The sequence below is a fragment of the Cheilinus undulatus genome, linkage group 2, assembly GCF_018320785.1.
Source record: "Cheilinus undulatus linkage group 2, ASM1832078v1, whole genome shotgun sequence".
Taxonomy (NCBI): Eukaryota; Metazoa; Chordata; class Actinopteri; order Labriformes; family Labridae; genus Cheilinus; species Cheilinus undulatus.
The window spans coordinates 40810458-40835235 of NC_054866.1; the positions used below are offsets into that span (position 1 = coordinate 40810458).

Below are 24778 nucleotides of genomic sequence, written 5' to 3' on the forward strand. Positions count from 1 at the left end.
GAAAATGAACCTGTTTCCAGCCCCATCATTCACTCATACCTGACTTAATTAACTCACATATTTATCACTTATCTGACAGTTTTACACACTGAAGGCATATCTAGTAAGTCTTAAATTTGACCTTTTCAGAGGTGAGAGGAAGCCAAAGATTGACTTGTTCAGGACGTGTGTCGCTGCAGTTCCTCGAATCCTGCCTGATGGGATGTCAAAGCCGGAACTCATAGACCTGCTCTCTCGGTGAGCTGCCTCTGTTGAATGCTCTCTGATTTCTGCCAAGTCAGTTAACCACAGATCAGATCAAGCATTAATAATGTTTGTGTGGAGTTATAAACCTGTCTTATGTAGGGTGAGAACCTGAATTTCTTGCTTCCACACTTTCTAAAATTAGATACTATTGTTTGCACCTCATTATAGTGCAATTTACTTAAGCTTGTAAAAGGACAAATAATGGACATATGTCACTTTTTTAAGGAGAGGAGTATTACAGATACTTCAGTGTGCAAATAAGCAATATTTTTAAAAACAACACATTAGATTACTACATTACATACTGAGAAAAGTAGCATGTTAGAGTACTTTTGCATTACCAAACATTAAAAATGACACTTGTCCCCTAGTTTGTCAAAACGGCACGTTGCACTCATATCTGGCATTGAAAGTATCAAATCTACTCTCATTCTACGGCCTCATTTACAGCCCATAATCTGTAACTCTGCAGCCTAATAACATCAATAAGTGTAAACGCCCTTACAGCTCCCTATCACAGTAGTATATTCGCTGATTTGTTTAACTTAAAGCCCTGTAGCAATCATCATGAAAATAAGAGCTGAACAATTTTGAAATATATCTAAATGCAGTTATTTTACTCATATTGCATATGCAATATGAGCAAAGTAAGAAAATCATTCCAAAAAATAAGAAAAGTTTTGAATCTTTCAGGAAAAAAATGGTACTTCAATGTCTGTGTAGAACATCACATCTCTGCTGCAAAAAATTGAATGAAACTGTTTTTTTGGACACAGTCCTGGTCAATGAAATATTGCAACTTCTGCAATTGTACAGTAGGATATTTTGCAGTTGAGTCTAAATTTAGATGAATTGATTTTTTTACAGTAAAAAATTAACTTTCCTTATTGGCAATAGCAATATAAAAATATAAATCTCCAACCCAGTTTTTCAGGTAAAGTCAACCTGCTATGATAAAGTAAAATACTGCAGCTGTTTTTGGATATGATGTGGAATCATTCCCTCTCTGTGTGTTACTATGTAGTCAACAGAGGTGGGAAAAGTACAAGAGTATTGTTCCAAGTAAAAAGTACAGTTACTCTGGTTAAAACTTACTTAAATAAAATTAAAATGACCATTTCAAATGTACTCAAAAAAGTACAAGTACCCTGGAAAAACTACTAAGTTACAGTAATTTGAGTAAATGTAATGAATTACTTTCCACCTCAGGAAATAAAAGGGTTAATTCTATGGTGTAATGCTGCCGTCTTTTGCATCTCACTAGCTCAATAAGCTGTGTTAACATCCACCTACAGCTACTTGACAGAAGGAGAAAAACAGAAACAGTGTATATCTTTCATGCAGCTCCTTCTTTTTTCTTTCTTTCTTTTCTGAGACCACACAAGAGAAAAGATTTTTTTTTCTTTTAATATCAGATATACTGGAATTCTTAAATTGTTACAATAAAAATGTAATGTAATTACTTTAACAGATTAATTTTTATTGCATTACCCCTAACACTTCAAATAAAAGTGGCGTAAGAAAGCTGCAATTGATGAGTTTATTACAGTCCTTTTGACATAAACAACCTGCCTGCCAGCTAATCTTCAGGGTAAATTTAGCCCACAAAACATTAGGGATTGATAAAGAGCGTACTTTTATGCCTACAAAGTTTGCTGTTTCATTTTTGTTTTCATTCTTGTGTTTATCAGACTGACGATCCACATGGATGACGAACTGAGACTCATTGCCCAGAATTCCTTGCAAAGTCTGCTTGTTGATTTCTCTGACTGGCGTGATGATGTCCTGTTTGGATTCACTAACTTCCTGCTACGTGAGGTCCAAGATACTCACCAGGGTCTGTTAGACACGTCCCTTAAATTACTGCTGCAACTGCTCACACAGTGGAAACTGACTCTGTCTGCCCAGGGGAAGAGCTATGACTTGGCTAAAATACACACTGCTGAGGTACACACCTATGGTTCAATTATGGCATCTTCTTGTGCCTTTAACAAGCTGAAGAAGCTGATTACAGTTTGAATAATAGATTTAATTTTTTTGGAGGAATGGAAATTGAAAGTCTCTGGGGATAATTTTAATCACAGTCATTGTAGAATCAGCTGTGTTTTACTTTGTGTTTCACAGCTGCTGCAGTCCAGCTCAAATCTGAAAATCCCTGCAGAGCGAGGCCCTCACTCCACTGTGCTGCACGCTGTGGAGGGTCTGGCGCTTGTACTGCTCTGTTCCTGCCAGCTGAGCACCCGCAGGCTTGCCATCGCCATCCTTAAAGAGACACGGAGTCTCTTCATGACCATAGGACAGACTGAGGTGAAACAAGTTGAAGTTCAGCTCGTTTTACAGAAAACATGAGTGTTTGCATATCCTGATTTAATACTTTGTCTCCTTTAGGATGATGATAAACCGATGATTGAGATCATGGACCAGCTCAGCCCTGTAATCCTTGAAAGTTTTGTCAATGTTGCAGTCTCAGACACAGTAAGTAGTGTTTAACTTCACCCTATGACTCAGCACCAAACTAAACTTTGAGCCTCTGTCCAGACATATCCCCCATTCATGTTGATCTAGTAAACCATCATGTAAAATCTGAATGAACAGCTGGAAATGAACAGCTGTCAACCTTTGGACATCTGCTTATGTAACTGTTATGATGTCATCGGGATGCTAAGGATGCAGTTTATATTGAGAATGGGATAAAAAATATAAATGTGCTTATATGCTTTATGAAATTGTGTTTATCTGATATGGGTTTTTACTTAATAGCTGCTTTATTCACAGTTATGTAATTACTTTGTGCAAACTGTTGAAATAACTATAGAAGATAGGTTTTTTCATTATCATTAGTTCATTTTTTATTTGCAACCAGTAAGGATGGGATAGGATAGGATGGGATAGGATGCAATGCAATGCAATGCAGTGCAATAGGAAGTGATTAATGTGTTATTTTGACATGACTAAATGTGATACAATGAAACATGACATAAGGTGATATGACATGGCAAGATACAATATGATTTGATGCTAAACACTTTGATGCGTTGTGATGCCATGCAATTAGATACAATATTATACAATATATGTATGCATGTGAGTAGAGGTAGACGGCCACAGGACAACGAGGGATTGAAGACAGATTTACCTTCAGTTCAGCATTTCCAGATGGTGTTGATCTCTTAGGTGTATTGAATTATAAAAATGAAAGCCCAGGGAATCTTATATGTGTGGATCTTACTAGAGGCAGACAGCCACAGGAGTAGGAGAGATGACATGATACAACACGATACGACAAAACATGGTAGAATATGATGCGATGTTTATATCTTACTAGAGGCAGAGAGCCACAGGAGTAGGAGAGACTGAAGGCAGATAGTCTAATTGACCATTAGTTGAAAGATCCCCGATGATGTTGATATCTTGTTGGAGTTTAAAAAGATAAAAATGAAAAGCCTAAGGAATTTTCTGCATGTTTTCATCCTCTTTATCATCTTTTGGTGCTGTGGAGGTGCTCTTCTCATCATTGGCAGTACTCTCAAATTCAGGTTTTCTAATCAGTTTGCTGCCAGAACCCATGATGCACAAACTCCTATGTGCACACAAGCACCTGTATATTTGACACCTGTTCAACAGCACTCAAAATGAGTTTCTATGTTTAACACCAGCTACAATATTTAGTTTTAAAATGCCAACAAGTTTCTAGATCATTTGAGCTAAAATCACAGTTCCAACTGACAAAATATAATTCAGAGCCAACATTATTTTTTGAATTTCTTCTCAAAGTGTCTTCATCAGTATAAAATCATAATGCAAAATGGTAAAGATGACTAAGTTTCCCCCTTCCTTCTTAAAAAAGGCAGAAACTGTCTCCATAGCATAAGAAGGGTAGGAATTTAGTGTAACCTGCAATTTCCTCATACAGCGACTGTACCCCGATCTGTTAGTGAATCTTATTGCAGAGCAAATTGCTCTCTCCTTAGTCATCAGAGCAGTTCTGCTGCCTGTACTCCAGTCCGGCAGCAGTCAACCTTGAAGCGACAATCCACTGTACTTCATTGGGGATATGCTGCAAGTCTATTTTCAGTGCTGGCCGCTGCCAAACTGCATCAATTCCTGTTGATCAGAAAGCTTTAAACAGGAAGATAAAACAGAGTATCCGGTACTTTGAAAATACAACTCAATGCACTGACTCAGGATCCTAAATCATCGCTACATCTACATTACGCCTCATCCTGCAGGGAGAGAAAAAGGTTCACTGAAAGGTCAGTGGGTCACACTGACATACATTAGCACCATTGATGAGGGAAAAGTTAATTTTTGAGGAAATTTAGCCATAGAATTTTACATAAAGCCACACATCCCTTCAGCAAAGATTAACATTTTAGCTTCCTACCGTACTCACCCATGGCGGGAGCAATAATACCATGGACTCATGCTGGAATGGATGATAAATCAACCCCCAAAAGGTAAATTATTCCACTGTTGACATACTATTCCTGTGTGAACTCGCAGTTCTCCCGTCATCTCTGCCCTCTGATCAGGGCTGCATGCCGCAGTGCTCTAGACACGCTTCCAGTTGGGGAGGCCGCTAGCCTTCGGTCGGTGCAAAACCATGGCACTGCAGACAGCAGTGCAGCCGCTGTATATGGAAATTGCGGGTAACAGTTGAAGCTATTCACTTTTAAAGAAGAACATGGAACTAAAAATGCTGGATGCAAGACCTGTGTTTTATGCAAGTGCTGTGTTTAATGTGCTCACAATCTGGCTACAGACTGGGCAGAGGCATGCAACGGAGCTAGTGCGCAATGATTTTTGTAAACGGAACTGCAGCACAGCACATTATTTTTTAGTTCCTCATCGTATGTACTTTTCACAGATGATCACAGTAGTAAATTGTAGTAGTAGTTGTAATTTTAGTAGTAATACAGTGTTCAAAGTATTTGTAATGTCATGGTATAGTGTGCATAAGTTCTTTGAAATAACAAAACAGGTCTAATTTTTAAGTTTGGGTATGGGAATGAAACTTCCATGCTGGGATCAGCAAAGTGTTTATTTGTTTATTATCATTTATTTCTTTTTGCATCTAACTATCATAACATTTGGGGCTTAAGCCTTGTTCCATCCATGCTTAGCTTAAATGTTATCTTCAGATGACTCTTTAAACTCTTTTGATGTTGCTAATTGATTATCTTTATCAGTCATGACCTCTGACCCTTCTGTGAATCTGCTTTGTCTGCAGGCCCCCCTGCCAGCTGGCCACCACATTGATCTCCAGTGGCTTGTCGAGTGGAACGCCCTGCTCGTCAACAGTCACTATGATATCAGGAGCCCTTCACACGTGTGGATCTTTGCCCAGTCTGTGAAGGACCCCTGGGTGCTCTGTGTATACAGCCTCCTCCGACAGGATAACCTGCCCAAGCACTGCCCCACCGCTCTCAGCTACGCCTGGCCCTACGCCTTCATGCGGATGCAGACGTTAATGCCCCTGGTAGACCCAAAGTATGTGTCTGATGAAGAGACATACCTTCTATGCATCCATACTCCCTATTTTCCATTGTATGCTTCATATTTCACCAGCAGTGTAAACAGGGATTTCTTTTTTGTTTGTAATGTTTCATCAGTAACCCTGTGTATGCGAAGAAGACAAGCACATCTGGCAGTGGGGACAACTACGTCACCCTTTGGAGAAACTACCTGATCCTTTGCTTTGGGGTGGCCAAGCCCAGTATCATGAGCCCCGGCCATCTGAGAGCATCGACACCTGAGATCACAGCCGCCATGCCTGACAGCGGTGTCAGCTTCGATAACAAGGTACCTGGCTCTTCCACCCCCATGGCCTCATTAATTCCCCAGTGCTTTGTCTCTGCAGGATCAGGTGTTCAAACAGAGCTTGTTGACATTCAAACCTGAGGCATCAAATTACACCTCAGTTACTTTACATGAAGCAGAAATATCCTTCACACTTCTCACAATGCAGCCCTGTGTGATTGGTGGTGTTCAAGCAGTTTGTTTATCTGACTGAGCCATCAACGTTTGATGTTTCAGGTTATCGGTAGCCCGTCTGTGGCTTGGCTTCTGAAGCAGTTGGTTCCACTGATGAGGGCAGAGAGCATCGAGTTGACAGAGTCATTAGTTCTGGGCTTTGGTCGCACCAATTCCCTTGTTTTCAGGTATATCAAAGAGCAGATTTTCTCATCTCAAAGTGTGTTTTTCTTTCTCAACTAAACGGTTTCAATCAAAGTGTCCTCCAAATAGATATGAAACATTATTTAGGTTAGTGACCTGTGCTTTTAATCTGTTTAAATAAATTAGGAACAATCAAATGAAAGAGGACAAGCCATTGTTCTCCTGTCAGTCAGAGTACATGTTGACCTGCATTTGTGCAGATTTAAGTGAAAATAAAGAGGGGATTACAGATGAGTGGTCCCTTGTTGCCATTTGTGGCTGCTTTTCCTAAAAATCTGATTTTTTTCAAGCTCCAATCTCTTTTCCCTTGAAAACACAAGATAGATCCACTGCACTTTGATTTGGCTTATGTAACTGAACCTTAATGCAAGATGTTAGATTAAATTATTACCTCTTAAAAGCTTTTTACCGTCTGCACACAGGGAACTGGTGGAAGAGTTACATCCTTTAATGAAAGAAGCACTAGAAAGACGACCAGAGGTTGGTTCATTTCCTTAAAAGCACTCTATGACTAAGCAAATATTTACAGGTAGCTAAATTTAGACTGTTGACTGTGTGCACAAATCTTAGTCACTAAACAAACATGAATCATAGGACTTATGTTCTAAAGTGTTTTCCTCTTCACAGAACAAGAAGCGGCGTGAACGTCGAGACCTGCTGAGACTGCAGCTGCTGCGGATCTTTGAGCTGTTGGCTGATGCAGGTGTTATTAGTGACAGGTCAGAATGGTATTAGCTGACAGATTACAGCCCTACACTGCACAGCATTGACTCAGACACAAACACAGAGGAGGAGCATTCGCTAAACAAGCATATTTAGGCTTGACATTTGACTGCTTTACTCCTTATATTGAATTACTGACTTGCAGTTTGCATAGTCACGAATGTTTGATTGGGTGCATACTATTTGGTTTGTGATTTTCATTGGGCGTCTCCATGTTTTCGCTCTGTTTCCAAAGCACAAATGGAGCCCTGGAACGTGACACTCTGGCCCTTGGCGCTCTGTTCCTGGAGTATGTGGATCTAACCCGGATGTTGCTGGAAGCTGAGAATGACAAAGATGCCGAGATTCTTAAAGACATTCGAGCGCACTTCAGTGCCATGGTGGCAAACCTCATTCAGTGTGTACCAGGTAAAGAAGATTTATTGTGAAAATCCTGGCAATACCGTGCAAGACAATTAATTGAGACTTGTCTTATTTACAGAGGCCCTGCACAATCCGTTTTTCCTCTACTTCGATTGTGTGTTTTTTATTATAAGTATATTAATCATTCCTGTTGGCTTGGGTTAGCACAGTAAATATCCAGGAGCACAGGACTACTGACGTCAGTCTGTCTTTGGAACAAGTCTTTAACTATTTGGGAAGGGTGGAGCAGGCAAGGACATGTGATGACTCATGGGATGAAAAGACTTCTCAAGTCTGATTAATATCATGTCAAGGAGGGATAAAACAATGTCTTATCGTGCCAGAAAATGCACTACTTAAAGGTGCAGTATGTAAAACTGGGAAATATTAGTAACTTCCCAGTCAGATCCTAGATTGCAATGCTCTCTACTGGCATTGACTGTTGCAATCTGAAGAAACCTGCAAGATGCAAAAGTCTAAGATGGCAGGGTCCATGGTGAACCCTCACTACATATGAATAAAGGCTTATTCTAAGTTAGTTAAAATAGAATTTAACATATTCAGGTGGTTAAAAACAAATATAGATAGACCTATTTATGTATATTATGTTTAATCTTTACCTGTTTGTCCCACTAAATACTGCTAGGATAAATATTACAAATTGTACCTTTAAAGCGTTTAAGATACTTTAAAGTGTTTTGTTTTGTTTTGTTTTTTACTTTTTACTCTCTCGTTGAATGGAATAACAGCTATCTTTTCTTTTCCCTCCACAGTGCACCACAGGCGCTTCCTGTTTCCACAGCAGAGCCTTCGCCATCACCTCTTCATCCTCTTCAGCCAGTGGGCGGGGCCTTTCAGCATTATGTTCACCCCTCTGGACCGCTACAGTGACAGGAATCATCAGATCACAAGATACCAATATTGTTCCCTGAAGGTAGACATACGACTTTCAGATGTATTGTTTCAAGCAAAACTCCTACATATTGTTATTCCATCACCCCGATTCTTATGGACAAAATCAAACATTTGCATGCTCTGTAACTGAATTAAGCGGTCTGACTGAATTTTGTTATAGAGCATGTATTTATTAAAAAGTGCAGAACAAGTCTGCATATTTCCTATGGCCTAAACTGCAGAGTTGCTTTCAAGAAAATCCTCAAATCCACCACTGCATGGCACAGTATTTCTTTAAATGCCATTCTGTTGTTTGCTATGGACTCTCCTCCACCCTGGACAAATTAAAGTGAATTAAAGTAAACTTTCTCCTGAACTGCAGTGACTGAACACCTGCTGCTCCTGGAAGTTTATTCAGATTTTTATATTTCTCTGCCCTCTTCTGTCTTATGACTCAAGAGGTGACAGACTTATTAGTTTGGCAAACATGAGTGCTGCTGTTTAATGTCACATAATATTACTTCTAGGAACTCAACACTTGCTTCCTGCTGCCATACAGAGCCACTGTGCAAGGAGCAGTAAACAACACGTCTGCTGAGTTACATAATCAGGAAAACTTAAAGACACAGCCTCGCTTTCTGATCTTGTAATGTGTTTAGAGACTAAATTCTGGATAAAATGTATATTTATGTTGCAACTCTGACAAAACATTAATTGGAAGTGAAGGTTTAAGGAAGAATATGAGTGAAGAGTTGAAAACCTATGACATGGTGGTGTTTTTAACTGTTTGTTCTTGCAGGCCATGTCTGCTGTGCTGTGCTGCGGACCCGTGTTTGATAACGTTGGCCTCTCTCCAGATGGATACCTCTATAAGTGGCTGGATAATATACTAGCCTGCCAGGATCAGCGGGTATGTGGCCAATCTTTTACTAAAGCAGTGCATCTTAACAAAGGGCTGACCTAGAAAGCCCCTCTGATAGTTTACTGAAGCTTGCTTTGTGAGAAGCTCAACACGACACCCTGCCAAGTGCTCACTATTATCTCACAGAAGCGCTGGCAAGAAGTGAGGGAGAGTTTTCTTCAAAATAATTTGTCTGATATTTCCCTTTTCCTCAGTTTTCTGTGATACAAGATAAAGAACATAAATGTTTAATTTTCCTGAAGAATTGAATTCAGATGATTTCAGTAAAGGGTTTGTAGGTTGGCATTAGCTGGGCAGCTAGTCAAGCCAACATGTGTTTACATTATTGTACAAGAGAGATGTAGAGCTACTGGAACTGTTTCACACTGTATGCTTAAATTAAGAAAATATATAACCTCATTCATTTATGTAGAGAAACTAAAGGGAATCTTAAGCAAAGACATGACATGCAGCTCAGTCTGTGTTTACTCCTGGCTCAGGTCCACCAGCTTGGCTGTGAAGTTGTCATACTGCTCCTGGAGCTCAATGCAGACCAGGTCAACCTTTTCAACTGGGCTGTAGATCGCTGTTACACAGGCTCCTACCAGCTCGCCTCAGGGTGCTTCAAAGCCATTGCCACAGTCTGTGGCAGCAGGTACAAAACTCTCTGTCACCAGGGCATGAGTGTTTTCTTTTTCTAGGTTTTCATCTTTATTCTTCATATGGAGTTGTTACTGAATTATTTCAGGTTGATTTGCATGTTATTGTCTTGAGTTTATGGACAGTATTCTCTGATTCATTCATATTTCTTATCTAAATAAATAAAACACTGGTTAATTAGCTTAGACTTCAGAGGATAGACTCAGGTAATCCTCTTAAAGGGCTCACTCCTCGTCTGGCCCTACCTCCTAAAACATGAACCCAAACATTATATGGAACATTTAACATTTTATATCACATTACTTCTTTTTCTTCTCTTTCCTCAGTAGCAGAAACTACCCATGTGATATCGTGACACTGCTGAATTTAGTCCTCTTCAAGGCGTCAGACGCCAACAGAGAAATCTACGAGATTTCAATGCAGCTGATGCAGGTAGGAACACAAAAACCTGAAAACCCATCCTGCTTTTATTGATGTTTCTGTACTTTATTAAATTAATAAAACCTTCTTTGTCTTTGTTTGGACAGATCCTTGAGGCTAAGTTGTTTGTGTACTCTAAGAGGATTGCAGAGCAAAAGCCAAACAGTATCCTCTATGGCACCCACGGTCCTCTGCCACCTCTTTACAGCGTCTCTCTGCCTCAGCTCTCCAGCCAGCTGGCCAGGATGTACCCTGAGCTCACACTTCCTCTCTTCTCAGGTAGCTGTTTGTGTCACGTGTGTTAAGTGTAGCCACAGTAGAGTTATCCACAGTATTTGAGCTCTCGCAGGCTTTTCATCTTCTTATGGTTTCCCACTAAATGCTGCATCCTCCATAACCACTGTATCTATAGGCACTCCCACCAACCACAGAAACACTGAAAGCCTAACTCGCTTAAGAAACTCCCTCATCATATATGGATCAGGATTAAACTGGCAATTATGGCGAAGCTGGATTACAGTATTAACTCGACTTCTGTGTTGAATATAAACACCGCAGTACCACTGATGTTATTCTGATGTTAGCATTTCCTTTCCTCTTCAGAGGTCAGCCAGAGGTTCCCCACCACTCACTCCAACGGGAGACAGATAATGTTGACCTACCTCCTGCCCTGGCTCGGTAACATCGAGCTGGTTGATAGCGGCCTGCTGGTCCCGGTTCTTACACCGTGCACATCAGATTATGATACCTCCAGCCAGACAACCAGCACAGCTTCATCCCACCAGCTGAAGGGCAGCGGCTGGGGCTCGTTACAGGCCACATCTATGGTGCTCAATAACCTCATGTTCATGACTGCCAAGGTGAGGTCAAATGGGGGAAATTTAACCCTCTGGAAAACTTCAGTTTTGGAAAGTAAAGAAGGTTGATCAAAAAGTTTTTTTTTTAATTGGGACCCTTTCAATGTCGTTTGCTTACATAATGGCAGTGTAGTTTTTGTGATTAAAACACACAAAAATCCAAGCACAAGTTTTTTTTAATTTACAGTCCTTGATACATCAGTAATAACTATCAAAGATGTTTCAATGCTTTCATATTTTTTTGTACAGTGTCAGATTCAGAATTTACTTCTAATCATACATACCATTAATGTCAAAAATGTAAGAAACCCTGAGTAAAAACAAAATGCATTTTTTTTAATTATGATTTTATTTATCAAAGGAAAAATGCTATCTTCCCGGGCCCTATTTAAAAAAAAATGAATTGTCTTCTTTGATAAATTGTGAATTTAGCTGAGTTCAATTTTACTAGCCACACCCAGGCATGATTACTGCCAGACCTGGAGAATCAACAAACCCCTTAAGTAGAACCTGTCTGACAGAGTACAGTAGGCTAGAAGCATCACGTCATGCCAACATCCAAAGAAATTCAAGAACAGAAGAGAAACAAAGTCCTTGACATTGATCAGTCTGGAAATGGTCACAAAGCCATTTCTGAGGCATTGGGATTCCAGCAAACCACAGTGAGAGAGCCATTATCCACAAATGGAGAAAACTCAAAACCTTCCCAGGAGTGGCCGGGCTTAAAAAATTACTTTAAATGCATATCAAAGACTCATCCAGGAGGTCAGAAAAGAACCCAGAACAACATCTAAATACCTGTAGGCCTCACTGGAATAAGTTAGGGTCAGTATGCATGATTTAACAATAAGACAGACACTGGGCAAAAATGGCATCCATGGGAGAGTTCCAACCACTGCTGACCAAAAAGAACACAAAGGCTTGTCTCACATTTGCCAAAAAACATCTGAGCCCCAAGACTTTTAGGAAAATATTCTAAAGGGACAAAAGTTGATCTTTTTGTAAGGTGTGTACTGTTTCGTGTGAAGTAAAACTAACACAGCATTCCAAAAAGAACATCAGACCAACAGTTAACATGGTGGTGGTAGTGTGATGGTCTGGGCTGCTTCGGAACCTGGACCACTTGCTATAATTGATAAAACCATGAATTCTGCTCTCTCCCAGAAAATCGTGAAGTCCACCTTGAATGGCAGTTCTGGAGTGGCCTAGTCAAAGTGCGGTCTTCTTAAATCTGATTGAGATGCTGTTGTGTTACCTTAAACAGGACATTCATACTGGCAAACCTTCCATTGGGGCTGATTTGAAACAATTCTGCAAAGAAGAATTGGCCAAAATTCCTCCGCAGGGATGCGAAAGACTCATTGCCAGTCATCGCAAATGCTTGATTGCAGTTTTTGCCACTAAGGGTGCCACAACTTTTTAGGTTTAGGGTGTGGTTACTTTTTCACATTGGGCTAAGTAGGTTTGGATGACTTTTCTCCCTTAGTAAGTGAAATCATCATTTAAAAGCTTTTTTGTACTCTTGTCGTCTTTGTGTAATGTTAAAATGTGTTTGATGAACTGAAACATTGAAATTTGACAAATATGCAAGCAATATTTCTATTTACCTCTTCCTTTGAACAGTATGGGGATGATCTACCTGGAGCAGAGATGGAAAACGCCTGGAACGCTTTAGTCAGCAATGACAAGTGGAGCAACAATCTCAGAACCACACTGCAGTTTCTCATCAGCTTATGTGGCGTGAGCAGCGACACCACCCTCCTGCCATATGTAAGATGTATCATTAAACCCACTAGAGGATGTTTTGGTATTTTTAGCTCTTTTGCAGATTCTCATAGATGTTTTTCAATCTTGAATAGATCAAGAAGGTGGTGATCTATCTGTGCCGGAACAACACCATGCAGACCATGGAGGAGCTAATATTTGAGTTACAACAAACAGATCCAGTCAACCCTGTGGTGCAGCACTGTGACAGCCCTCCTTTTTATCGATTCACTGCCACTAGCAAGGCCTCCACAGCAGCTTCAGGTACATCTGTAAAAAAAACAACAAAAAAACACACAGTTTGTTTGAACTGGTATTTTTATGGGTAATCTAAACCAGCCAGGAAATCTGATTTGCTCCAGTGGAACCACTTAGTGTCCAACCATGGAAACTGTGTTTGCTGTAGGCTAATCCCCGTTGTGAATTAGAGTCGTATTCTGTGTTTTATCTTGTTTTCAGTTCGTTTTTCTTGAATCAACCGTGAAAGGTAATATTTTGCTCTCTTTTGGGTTTAAATCTAGGCACCACATCAAGCAGCAACACTGTTGTTGCAGGCCAGGAGAGTTTTCCTGACACAGACGATATCAAAGCTGTGAAGGAGAGTGACGAGAGGTAGATATATTATCTTAAAGCTTGTCATTACATTACATTAATCACAGTTCTAAAAAAGGACAGTCCTCATGGTGTTTCTTCCTCTTGACTCAGGCTAAGCCACATCATGCGAGCCCACAACCGCCTGGAGTCACGCTACAGCAACAGCTCAGGAGGATCTTACGATGAAGATAAGAGTGAGTGCATTTCTGGTCCAGACATCCAGTGAAAAAAATGAGTTTTTACGGTCTGTTGGGTTCAGAATAACACAGACTGGGACAGAGGGTAAGGTAGGGACCGGCAAGTGTCATCGATAATGCATGAGCACTGCAGAGTGGCCTGAGGTTTAAAAAAGCTTCTGTGAGAACTGGCACTGAAATAAAAAGTAGCTGAGCCCAGGGCCTCCACACGGCTGCCAGTGACCCAGAAACAGCTTTGTTGTACTCTCTTGGTCTGAATTAGTCCTGCTGACTAGTGTGACTAAGAATAATTTCACAATAAAAGCATCCTTAGATAAGTTACACACATATTTAGCTTTGCAGAATCCACAGACTCAGTTTTTGTGGGCGTTAAGCTTTTATGAGTGTGGTATAAAACATCTTTATTTTAATCTTTTAGGTGAACCGCTGCCACCCTATGCTGATTGGCTGATGGTTGTCATTGAGACCAACCAACCTCATCCTCTGCCCATGCCCCTGAACGGAGGATGTTGGGCCCCGCTGGTGGACTTTCTGCCAGAGACCATCACTCCCAGAGGGCCACTGCACAGGTTAGAGACTGTTTTTTTGTTGTTTGTTCATTTGCAGTGACATTCCTCGAGCTGTGTACCTGGAAATAGTCAGCTATTCCTTGACTTTTGATTACCTGAAATGGTCCACATCCCAAGTTTTCAGATAAAAGCAGGAACTCATCATACCTTTTGGGATTGTTATGAGATTTAAAATTACTCAAAGCCAATCAGAGACAGCATGGAAAACATTTTAAGAACTAAGTTTTTTTTTTTTTTTTGTATCAGGGAAAGATGCCACCTCAGACCAGGACTTTTCAAAAGCATATAGGCACAGAGTTATGTTGGTAGCCAGAAAAAAAGCTAAGCATAGTTCCAAAGGGAAACCATCACTGCAGACCTCCACTGACCTGGGCTCTATGGCAAAGTGGCTAGATGGAAGCTTGCTTTTAGTTTGTAAAAAAAGCACCTGAAGGACTCTCAGACTGTGAGAAACAAGATCTTCTGGTCTGTTGAAACTAAGATTCAACTGTTCGGCCTCAATTCTATACGTTATGTCTGGAGGAATCCAGGCACTGCTCATCATCTGCAGATTACCATCCCAACAGTAAAGCATGGTTGTGGTGGCAGCATCATGCTGTGGGGGTGTTTTTCAGGGACTGGGAGACGGAGCAGAGTTTAGGAAAAGCTGAAAGGAGATAAGTGCAGACATATCCTCAATGAAAAACCTGTTCCACCATGCTCAGGACCTCAGACTGGGTTGAAGGTTCACCTTCCAACATGACACTGACCCTAAGCACACAGCCAAGACAACACAGAAGTGGCTTCGAGACAACTCTGTGAATGAGTGGCCCAGCCAGAGCCCTGACTTGAACCCTATCAAACATATCTAGAGGGACCTGAAAATGGCTGTCCTCTGACGGTCCCCAGAATGGCAGAAAATCCCTTGTCCAGGTGTGCAAAGTTTGTTGCATCACATTCAAAAAGACTTGAAGCTGTATTTGCTGTCAGAGGTGCTTCAACACAGAACTGAGTAAAGGGTCTCAATATTTCTGTCAATGTGATGTTTCAGTTTTTTATTTAACAAATTTGCACCAAAAAAAAGAAAAAAAACAGTTTTCACTTTGTCATTTTGGGTTCAAATCTAAAAGCTGAAGACTGCTTGGAAGAATGGATTAAGTTTATCAGCCCACATAGGTCAAATTTTAGGTTTAAAAAAGAAAAAACTTTGGCTGTGTCTTTAAATCCACTGGTTATGTGCTGCACATCAGTTTTGCTTTTATGCCTATAGTATGTTTATTTTATTTTTTGGTTGTTTATTTGTTGTCAGTTGTCAGGTTTTATTTAAAAAAAGATGTATACTGTTAAACACTGTACACCACTTGAGAGAAAAAAGCAGCAACTCACAGTTTTACAATTGTGGTGCTGCTTACCTCAAAGTCTTTTTTATTGTATTTCATTTGAATATTTCTTTAATCTAATTTTGAATCAATCAATTGGCTTGTTTTTATAACTTTATGTTTTGTTGTATTACAGGTGTAATATTGCAGTCATCTTCATGACAGAGATGGTGGTAGACCACAGTGTGAGGGAGGACTGGGCCATGCACTTGCCTTTACTGCTGCATGCCCTGTTTTTGGGTAAGTGTTCGTTATATCACTGTAAAAATATTTATTCTAATAACAAGATGTTGACATATTTTGTGAAACATGTCAAAGCCAGTATTTGTTCAGATATGCACAGGTTTGGCCTCAAAGTTTATCAAATATTTTGAGTAGAACTCAAAACATCCATTTTATTTTTGAACGAATAACTTCCGAAAAAACTTTTTCTGTTTTTAAACAAGATAGATGAATTTTTTCTTTGATTGTTTTTGAGATCAGCACTTTGAAGCAAAGAGAAAGGAGCTTATAGAGACTGTAGCTGTAAGAACTACAACTGGAAATTACAAGTTCATTTTTAAAGCCTTTGAATTTTACCATTAAGTTTTACTCAGTGCTAGACTTGAATGGATAAAAGCAAATATGCGTTTTTCAAATGCTGTCGTGAGTCCTGTGTCGTTTAAATGCTCCCTTTGAAAGACTGAGTGACATGAAGTTAGAGAGAGTGAGGAAGAGTTGCATTAGACAGGGGAACAGTTAGATTTTCTGCAGTGTGTAGATGTATTTTTTAGATTTTCATTAAACCTGTCCAAACAGGATCTCGTCTTCTGTCATGTGCATCACACTTAGGTTTTTCTGCCTACAGCTCTTAAGTGGCTTATTTTGATCCTCAGAAAGAATGCCATTAAAACAGTTGCTATAAGGAATGACAGCTTGAATGGACATTTCCGGATAGCTGACACACTGGCTGGTCCGTTTCCTCCTTCAGGCATGGATCACTACCGCCCAGAGGTGTTTGAGCACAGCAAACGTCTCCTCCTTCACCTGCTCATCACCCTGTCCTGTAACAATAACTTCCAGTCCATCGCTTCGGTCTTGCTGCAGACACGTGACATTAACGGCACCAAGACCCTCACCTGCAAGCCAAGCCTTCAGCCCGAGTATTTACCTTCAGGTAAAAGATCAGGCCTTTTGTGATGCTTAGCAAAATAACAAACTTAACTGAAAGGTTGCACAAGGCCGGGGTGTAGTGCACAGGGAAGGCTGGCATTTGACACATCACTCTTTCTGCTGCTAATATAAACTAAATATCAGGAAGGAATGGCTGACATTCCTTTGAGAGGATAGATATGTTGCTTATCTGGGAAGAAAATATTTAGACACTGAGCCAAAAGCAATATTGAGCACAGAGGACATCAAAGGTCTTGATTAAAGCATTCCAGTCTGCTATTTTTATCCTCTTGCCCAAATTGGGGCCATCTGCGCAGGCTTGAGTAGGCTTTTTCAGCTCTCCTCCTCCCTCTGCTGATAATTTGTTTTGCAGTGGTTTGGACACATATAGATGTCCAGATTATTTTTGCCCAGTTGGCTTTTTAAAAGAAACTCCTTTGCAATAAAAAAAAATATTTAATTTACCTTAAAACCAGAAATGATTATACTGAAATTTGGATCCAAAGAAAACATCCTTTTTATTGCTTTTGTAAGAAAACATGAGTAATATCTCAGAGAATGAGTGTTTAGTTAAACTTGACAGGTTTAAATTCACATTGTCAGCAGCACAAACTACTCGGATAGTCATGTTTAAACACAGCCAATGTTTTCTTCTCAAACTCCTGCTTCTCGAGGCGCAGGTTCCATTATTGAAATAAAATCAAACATCCAAATGAACCAACGTAACCTGTTTCTCATGACACACACCTGTTTCTCTGTTGTGTTTAGGAGGAGGGTTCGACTTTCTGCGGGAGTGTCAGGCGTCTCCTGTGCCAGACTCAGGCCTGAGTTCCTCCTCCACATCGTCCAGTCTGAGTCTAGGAGGCAGCAGTAACAACCTACCTGAGATCTCACATGATGTGGAGGAGCTGGTGGTCTCCAATAAGATGGATGAGAAGACAAACAAGCTCATTGAGTTTTTAACCACAAGGTACTGATGCTGACATCTCGCTTCTCTGGCCAGTGCAATGAATGTAGTTCTCTTACTGGTGCAAAAAAGCTGGGGGAAAGAAATGAGATAAATCCCTGTCATAGAGCAGAGAAATCCTTTTTGCCAAGCTGATACCGCCTTGTATTTTTTTGTGTAGATTTCCACCTAGTGGTGATGTAAGCATAGTGCACTAGATACTGGGAAAAGATAAGACTTGATATAGAGAGTCATCTCATAGCTGATATTCATTTTTTTAAATGTACTCTTTGATAACTTTGTTTTTTTTAAAGTCATTACCTGGAAAGTTCTCTTAAAGAATGTGTTTACTTGTTTAAGATAATTAAACTGCTGTTTTGCAGAGCGTATGGACCGCTGTGGTGCCATGAAGACATTTCACCAAAGAATCAAATTTCAAAAAGCACCGGGCAGCTCACCAACTTCCTGCGACATGTCATGTCCGTTTTCAGAGAGTCCAAGTCAGGTAAGCGAAACTGTATTAACAACAATAACTATTATCTTTGTTATATTTTTGGTAACATATTTACACTATGAGAGCAGCTGCCATTATTTCAAGTGACGTGTAGTATTTCTTAACTGCTTGCTGATACATTTCTCAATTTTTTTTTCTTTTAAATCAATAAAACACCTCATTCTCAAAAATCCCCGCTTTTCAGGGACTAAAAAAGATGTATTTTTCTTGTAGAACTTCTTGAGAGAGCATGGGAGTGTGCTCACCCGGTCTACATGTGTTAGGTAGAGCTGGAGAAGGCTTATAGCCATGTCCCATGAGGGATAATGTGGTGGGGTTACTGCAGGAATATGGGGTCCCAGGGCCATCAGGTCCCTGTATAGTCAAAGTGAGAGGTGTGTTTGCATCCTAGGCAAAAAGTCAGACACATTCCCAGTGCATGTCGGCCTCCGCTAGGACTGCAGTATTCTGTGTGTGATTTTCATGGACAGGATCTCGAGGCGCAGCTTGGGGGAGGAGGGTTTTCAGCTGGCATATTACATATGATGTAGTTCATCTCTGTCCACTCTTCTAATGTTATCCTACAACCTTTCATAAGAGCTAGCCAGAACTATTGATGTTTGATATTTCAACGTTGTCTGGTTGTATTTCTTAGAAACATTAAGTGGGGTCTCAAATGTTTTCAAACAACTCATTCAAGAAAGAAAGGATTTTATTCCACATCTTGTCTGTTTTATCAGAGTGGTACAACACATGCACCAAGGTTCCTGCTTCTTTCTCACAACTGGTGTCATTGTTCCTCAGTTTGAGTCTTGCTAATTTAGAGGGAAACCAAAGGGATCTGTTGAGAATCTTGTGAAAAGAATATTTATTTCCTTTCTTCTTATGTCATTCTTTTGTCCATCCTCTTTAGATTTCCACCTGGAGCAGCAGCTCAGTGACATAGCTCTGCAGACGGCTCTGTGCAGCTCATCACGTCACTACGCTGGACGCTCCTTTCAGGTTTTCCGAGCCCTCCGTCAGCCCATTTCTGCCCACGCAGTGTCCGACCTGCTCTCAAGGCTGGTAGAGGTTGTCGGTGAACATGGTGAAGAAGTTCAGGTCAGTAGTCTTTATATGTCAATAAATAAAACACAAACTTTTTTGTGTATACATTATGTAATAACAATCCTCCACAGAACTGATTTTCTGTCTTTGTTTCTCCTTCAGGGATATGTGATGGAAGTGTTGCTCACATTGGAGTCTGTGGTGGATAACTTGGCGGAGTGTCTGAAGAACAATGATTTTATGGCTATCTTGACCAGGTTTGTTGCTCCTCTACATGAATTTTTGGTAAGGAGTACTGTTGATTAGATAAATATAGTAAATGTATTTTTTTGGTTAATTGCAGAGCCTCCTCTCCAGATTTCATCACCAGTTTTAAGCTGCTGTCTAACAGAAAAAGCACCGGGCAGCTCAACCTTAGAAGAGAAGAGAGGAACAGACATCAGAGGAGCTCCTCTGTCCCTAAGAAGTTCGGGGAGGCGGACAGGTGGTCCGATCCACCTCGCAGCGCCACACTGGACCGTATCCAAGCCTGTGAACAGCAGGCTCTGTTAGCAAAGACCCGCAGCCCTTCATCATCTAAAGACAACATCAACGACCCCACCAACATCAACCACCCCAGCAACCTGCTGGCCACCATCTTCTGGGTGGCAGTGTCCCTGATGGAGTCAGACTTTGAGTTTGAGTATCAAATGTCTCTAAAGCTGCTGAACAAGCTGCTGAGCCACATGTCTCTGGACAAACAGGAGAACAGAGAGAAGCTGGAGAAACTGCAGAGCCAGCTGAAATGGAGCAGCTTCACAGGGCTCCAACAGCTGCTGTTAAAGGGCTTCACCTCTGTGTCCACCACTGACCTCACGCTGCAGCTCTTCTGTCAGCTCACACCTGTGTCGAGGGTTCCTGTAGTGGATACGTCTCAAGCCATAGGTATGCAGTAGATGCTGCTAAACAGCATAAATGTGGATATTATTTTTACTTTAAATTTTAAAAAATTGAGATACTAGATAAAATGTGAATCAAGACAGAAAATGGTGATTTGTAAATGCTTTCACAAAGATAGATATTTAATGTTCAAATTGATACACATTCAGAAATTGATGGCCATAGCATGTTTCAAATAAGTTGGGACAGGAGGGTTTTTGCTGCTGTGTTTACATAACCTTTTCTTCTAACAGCACCATGTAAGTGTCTAGGGACAGAAGACGAAGGGTTGAAATACTGAAATTGGAAATCTTTAGTTCTCTCCCATTCTTGCCTAATATACATCTTAAGTTGCTCAAAAGTGCAGGGTTTCTGTTGTCACCCAAATGGGAGACAGGTTTGGACTGTCTGCAGGCCAGTCTAGTACCAGCACTTTTATACTGTGAAGCCATGCTGTTGTAACTTGTGCAGAATTATGGCTTGGCATTGTCTCGCTGAAATAAGCAGGGATGCCGTTGAAAAAGACGTACATGTTGCTCCAAACTTGTGTGTACTTCTTAGTTTTAATGGTGCTCTTACAGATGTGTAAGAAACCCATGCTTTGGGCACTAACACACCCCACACCATCACAAATGCTGGCTTGTGATAACAATCTTTAGCCTGGAGGAATCTCCATCCATTATTTCCAAAAACAACTAGGTTGAAGGTCACAGGCATTCAGTGTTGATTTTTGGCCTTCCCCTTTATGTGGAGAGATTTCTTCAGATTCTCTGAACCTTTTGATTTTTATGGACTTTAGATGGTGAAGTCTTTTCCTTGCGATATCACATTGAAGAATATTGTTGATAAACTATTAAACTAATTGCTCAAGACAGTCTTTCACAAAGTGGTGAACCTTTTGCAATCACTGATTGTGAATGACTGGGCCTTTCAGGAGTTCTCCTTATTACTGTCACAACTGAACCCAAAAGCAGGACCCAAGAACACGACAGAGTGTCAAAGGCTGAAACAAAGTCTGTTTGATTAGCAGAAGAAGCAGGTCGACACACATGAGTCAATCAGGAATCAGGCTGAAGTGTCCAAAACATGAGGCATGGTCAAAAAATGGTCCAAAATTAGACTTGAAAACCAGCTAGAACATGATCCTGAGGATCAAGACGTACCGGCACGTGTGGAAGGGACTGAGAAGTTTAAATACATTAAGGAGAAGGAGACAATTAGACACAGGTGAAACACATTGGGCAACCACAAAGGCAGTAAACTCACATGGTGGAAGGGCAGGAAACAGACCTGAAACAAGAGAGGTAAGTGACCAAAATAAAACAGGAAGCACAGGACCAACTTTTTTGGAGTATGTTGCAGGCATCAAATTCAGAGTGTGTGTAGGTCCACCTAACAATGTAGTTTATCAGTTTGAACATCAATCACCTTGGTCTTTGTGCTGTATTCAATTGAATATAGTCTGAAAAGGATTTGAGCTTCACTTGTATTCTGTAAAGCAGTTTTTTTGAGTTTGGCTTTTTATGAGATTTTCTTTTTAAACATTAAAATGTTTGTTGTTTGTTAGGTTTTCCCTTGAATGTCCTCTGCCTACTCCCACATCTCGTGCAGAACTTCGATGGACCCACCCAGTTCTGTCAAGATGTTGCAGAGAGGATATCCCAGGTTTGGATCTATTGTCTGTTCTATCTGATGATGATGATACTCCCAAAGAAAACCAATAATGATAATATGCTAATACTCTTTTTTATATGAAGGTTTGCCTTGAAGAGAAGAACACCAAACTGTCTAACCTCGCTCATGTCATGACTCTGTATAAAACACACTCCTACACACGAGACTGCTTCTCCTGGGTGAACGTTGTGTGTCGATATCTTCACGAGGCTTTCTCCGACATCACGCTCAACTTGGTGACTTACATGGCAGAGGTTTGTAGAGTCATATTTTTTCTTTGTGTATCTCCTGTGCAGCATTAATGTAGCCCTGTAATAACCATTTAAATAAAGCCTGTTAAATGCTGCTAGATGAACTCATGGCTTGTAATTCTTTTATAACAGCTGCTGGAGAAAGGTCTCCCCAGTATGCAGCAGACCCTTTTACAAATCATCTACAGCCTCTTGAGCCACATGGACCTGAGTGTCATTCAGGCCAAACCTTTTAATATGGAGGTGCTCAAGACGATAGAGAAATTTGTCCAGGTGAGTTAAACTAAAACACCTACAGTGCTTATGTCAATCACTGTTAAGGCGGTGAATATTAATGCAGTCACTTATGTTATTTTACACATTTTTATTTAATTGACATTACTTTGTGGAAATCTGTTTTCACTTCGACATTGAAGAGATTTTCCTTGATTTTTTTGTCAAAAAAATCCAAAATAAATTGACCATGACTGATTTATAAAATCAATGAAAGGGTAAAACATCGACTTGGAAAGGTTGACTCTCTTATTAAGACTGAAAAAAGACTTATACTTGAAAAGATGGGCTAAATGGAAACTATACTTGGAAGAATAAATAACATACCTGGTGGTCTGCCTTAGACATTCATATTGTTGTAATTCATATACCAGTCCTTTACTATGAACTCTGCTTACTTTACAGTTAAATGTGTTAAAATCCCCATATAACTTGTAGTGAAATCTGTAATTTTGATATTTTATGTCTGGCAATGTCTTATTATGTTTTGGTGTTGTTATTGATGTTGTGTTTTGTTTGAAAAACAATAAAAATTAGGTTTAAAAATAAAGAAAGGTAAAACATCCAAGGGGGTGGACACTTTTTATTGGCCCTGTAGGTATTGGTCCTAAAACTGATAATAAATTTAATAGTGCAGTGGGTCTACCTTATTCGATCAATTTGTTGTTTTTCTTTTTCACTGATGTGATCCCAGTAAATCTTTAGGCATCTGAGTAAGAGTCTTTCGTAAGAGGAAAGAAGAGAAAAAAATGCAGTCTTATGTCAGCGCAGTAAATTTGTAGACACACCCAAACTATAAACAGTCTGCCACAGGCTTGAGCTCTGCTTATCCTCACGCTGAATCCATTTTCCTTTAGCTTCCTACTGTGAGCCGACTGCCAGAACACTTGTCTCTAAAAATAGAATGACAATAAAGCACACACAGAGACATTTGTAAGTGCTTCTTCCTAAACACGTGGCTGTGTTGCTTTTCGTCTCTGTGTGTGGAATAATGTGTCTGTATGTCTGTGTTGACTTTAGACGGCCCATTGGGGGGAAGCACTGAATATCCTGAAGTTGGTGGTTTCTCGATCAGCCAGTTTAGTGCAGCCCTCGTTCCCACAGAGTGACCTCTCCTACGAGGACATCAGCCGTGTCTGGGACCGCTCCTCCAAGGCCCTGCCCGGGAAAACGCTGGATTTCCACTTTGACATATCCGAGGTTAGAGACTCTTTCTCTCATTTCTTTTTATCGTGTGTGAAAAGTCTCTTGCGTGTATTTTTTCCTGTATTTTCCAGGGTGTGGTGCTTGTTGAGGTTTTGTGGAATCTTGTTAAGCTTTTGCAAAGGAAACATTTCTTCCCCTTCCTCATTGCTGATATTTCTTTTTGACCAAACCTCTTGAGATTAGCTTGGAAGCTCAAAAGGTAAACACAATTAGTCAAGCAGTGCAGAGCTGGAAAGTGATGTCAAAGATACAGATAGAGTGGTGTATGTGTGTGAACTGAACAGGGAGCTATTTGTGTAGTTTATGAATAGCAGGAAATGATGTCAGCTCTTTGCTGCCCCTCTCTCTGTGTGTGAAGCAGTTTGGTTTCTGTTTTTAAACTTGGAGCATGCTATACAAACCACTGATATGTCTTTAAATACAAAGATATTTTCAGACTCAGAGATCAGGAAGGTTTATTTTCCTTTACATGCGTCACCCATACAGGATGCCAAGCGGATAAAAGTTGTAAACACTGATAAAATATAGAGCCAACCTAACAAGCTTTCTGTGACTTATTACTGCCTCTGTCTACACGTGTCTCTTGTGTCTTGCTGTTAGACACCTGTGATTGGTCGGCGCTTCGATGACCTGCAGCGCTCTCCAGGCCAAGATGTAAAGAGCAGGACGACGGCAGTGACCCGCAGCACCTCCTCCACCTCTTCTGGATCCACCACTAACAACGTGTTGGTGCCAGTCAGCTGGAAGAGGCCTCAGTCTTCACAGGTGGGCACAAACTACCTAGAACTATGTTTTTAACTAGAACGTTTTCAAGGCTGCATTTGAGGCTTTCATGACAAATTTTCATCCCATTTGAAAAAATGTTGTATCTCTCTTCTGGACAAGGAAATGCGATTAGGGTGTTTCTTAATATGCTGGTAGATGAGTCTACACAGTTAGCTTAATGTACCCCATCACCCACTCATCTTGCTCTAATAAGCAAAAAAAAAAAAAAAAAAAAAACAAATCTACAAGTTGCTAGCAAATCTTCTCCCAGAAAAGGTGATTTTAAAATCA

General features: G+C 40.4%; 1 protein-coding gene across 4 annotated transcripts in view; it reads left to right on the plus strand.

The window, feature by feature from the left end:
* Positions 1-24778, plus strand: part of LOC121518638 (protein furry homolog) — a 74009-nt gene that overhangs the window by 36604 nt on the left and 12627 nt on the right. For all 4 annotated transcript variants that reach the window (XM_041801093.1, XM_041801101.1, XM_041801108.1 and 1 more), the window contains exons 17-49: positions 130-237; positions 1938-2193; positions 2371-2553; positions 2635-2721; positions 5477-5736; positions 5859-6048; positions 6283-6407; positions 6846-6903; positions 7051-7142; positions 7382-7554; positions 8322-8482; positions 9242-9352; positions 9844-9998; positions 10330-10435; positions 10531-10702; positions 11027-11283; positions 12904-13050; positions 13140-13308; positions 13566-13656; positions 13750-13832; positions 14254-14404; positions 15899-16002; positions 16733-16918; positions 17683-17884; positions 18244-18365; positions 19267-19454; positions 19563-19657; positions 19744-20324; positions 21886-21983; positions 22076-22246; positions 22376-22516; positions 23537-23716; positions 24323-24487. In XM_041801093.1, coding sequence (XP_041657027.1) covers positions 130-237; positions 1938-2193; positions 2371-2553; positions 2635-2721; positions 5477-5736; positions 5859-6048; positions 6283-6407; positions 6846-6903; positions 7051-7142; positions 7382-7554; positions 8322-8482; positions 9242-9352; positions 9844-9998; positions 10330-10435; positions 10531-10702; positions 11027-11283; positions 12904-13050; positions 13140-13308; positions 13566-13656; positions 13750-13832; positions 14254-14404; positions 15899-16002; positions 16733-16918; positions 17683-17884; positions 18244-18365; positions 19267-19454; positions 19563-19657; positions 19744-20324; positions 21886-21983; positions 22076-22246; positions 22376-22516; positions 23537-23716; positions 24323-24487 — 5368 coding nt within the window. The remainder of the gene's footprint in view (positions 1-129; positions 238-1937; positions 2194-2370; positions 2554-2634; positions 2722-5476; positions 5737-5858; positions 6049-6282; positions 6408-6845; positions 6904-7050; positions 7143-7381; positions 7555-8321; positions 8483-9241; positions 9353-9843; positions 9999-10329; positions 10436-10530; positions 10703-11026; positions 11284-12903; positions 13051-13139; positions 13309-13565; positions 13657-13749; positions 13833-14253; positions 14405-15898; positions 16003-16732; positions 16919-17682; positions 17885-18243; positions 18366-19266; positions 19455-19562; positions 19658-19743; positions 20325-21885; positions 21984-22075; positions 22247-22375; positions 22517-23536; positions 23717-24322; positions 24488-24778) is intronic.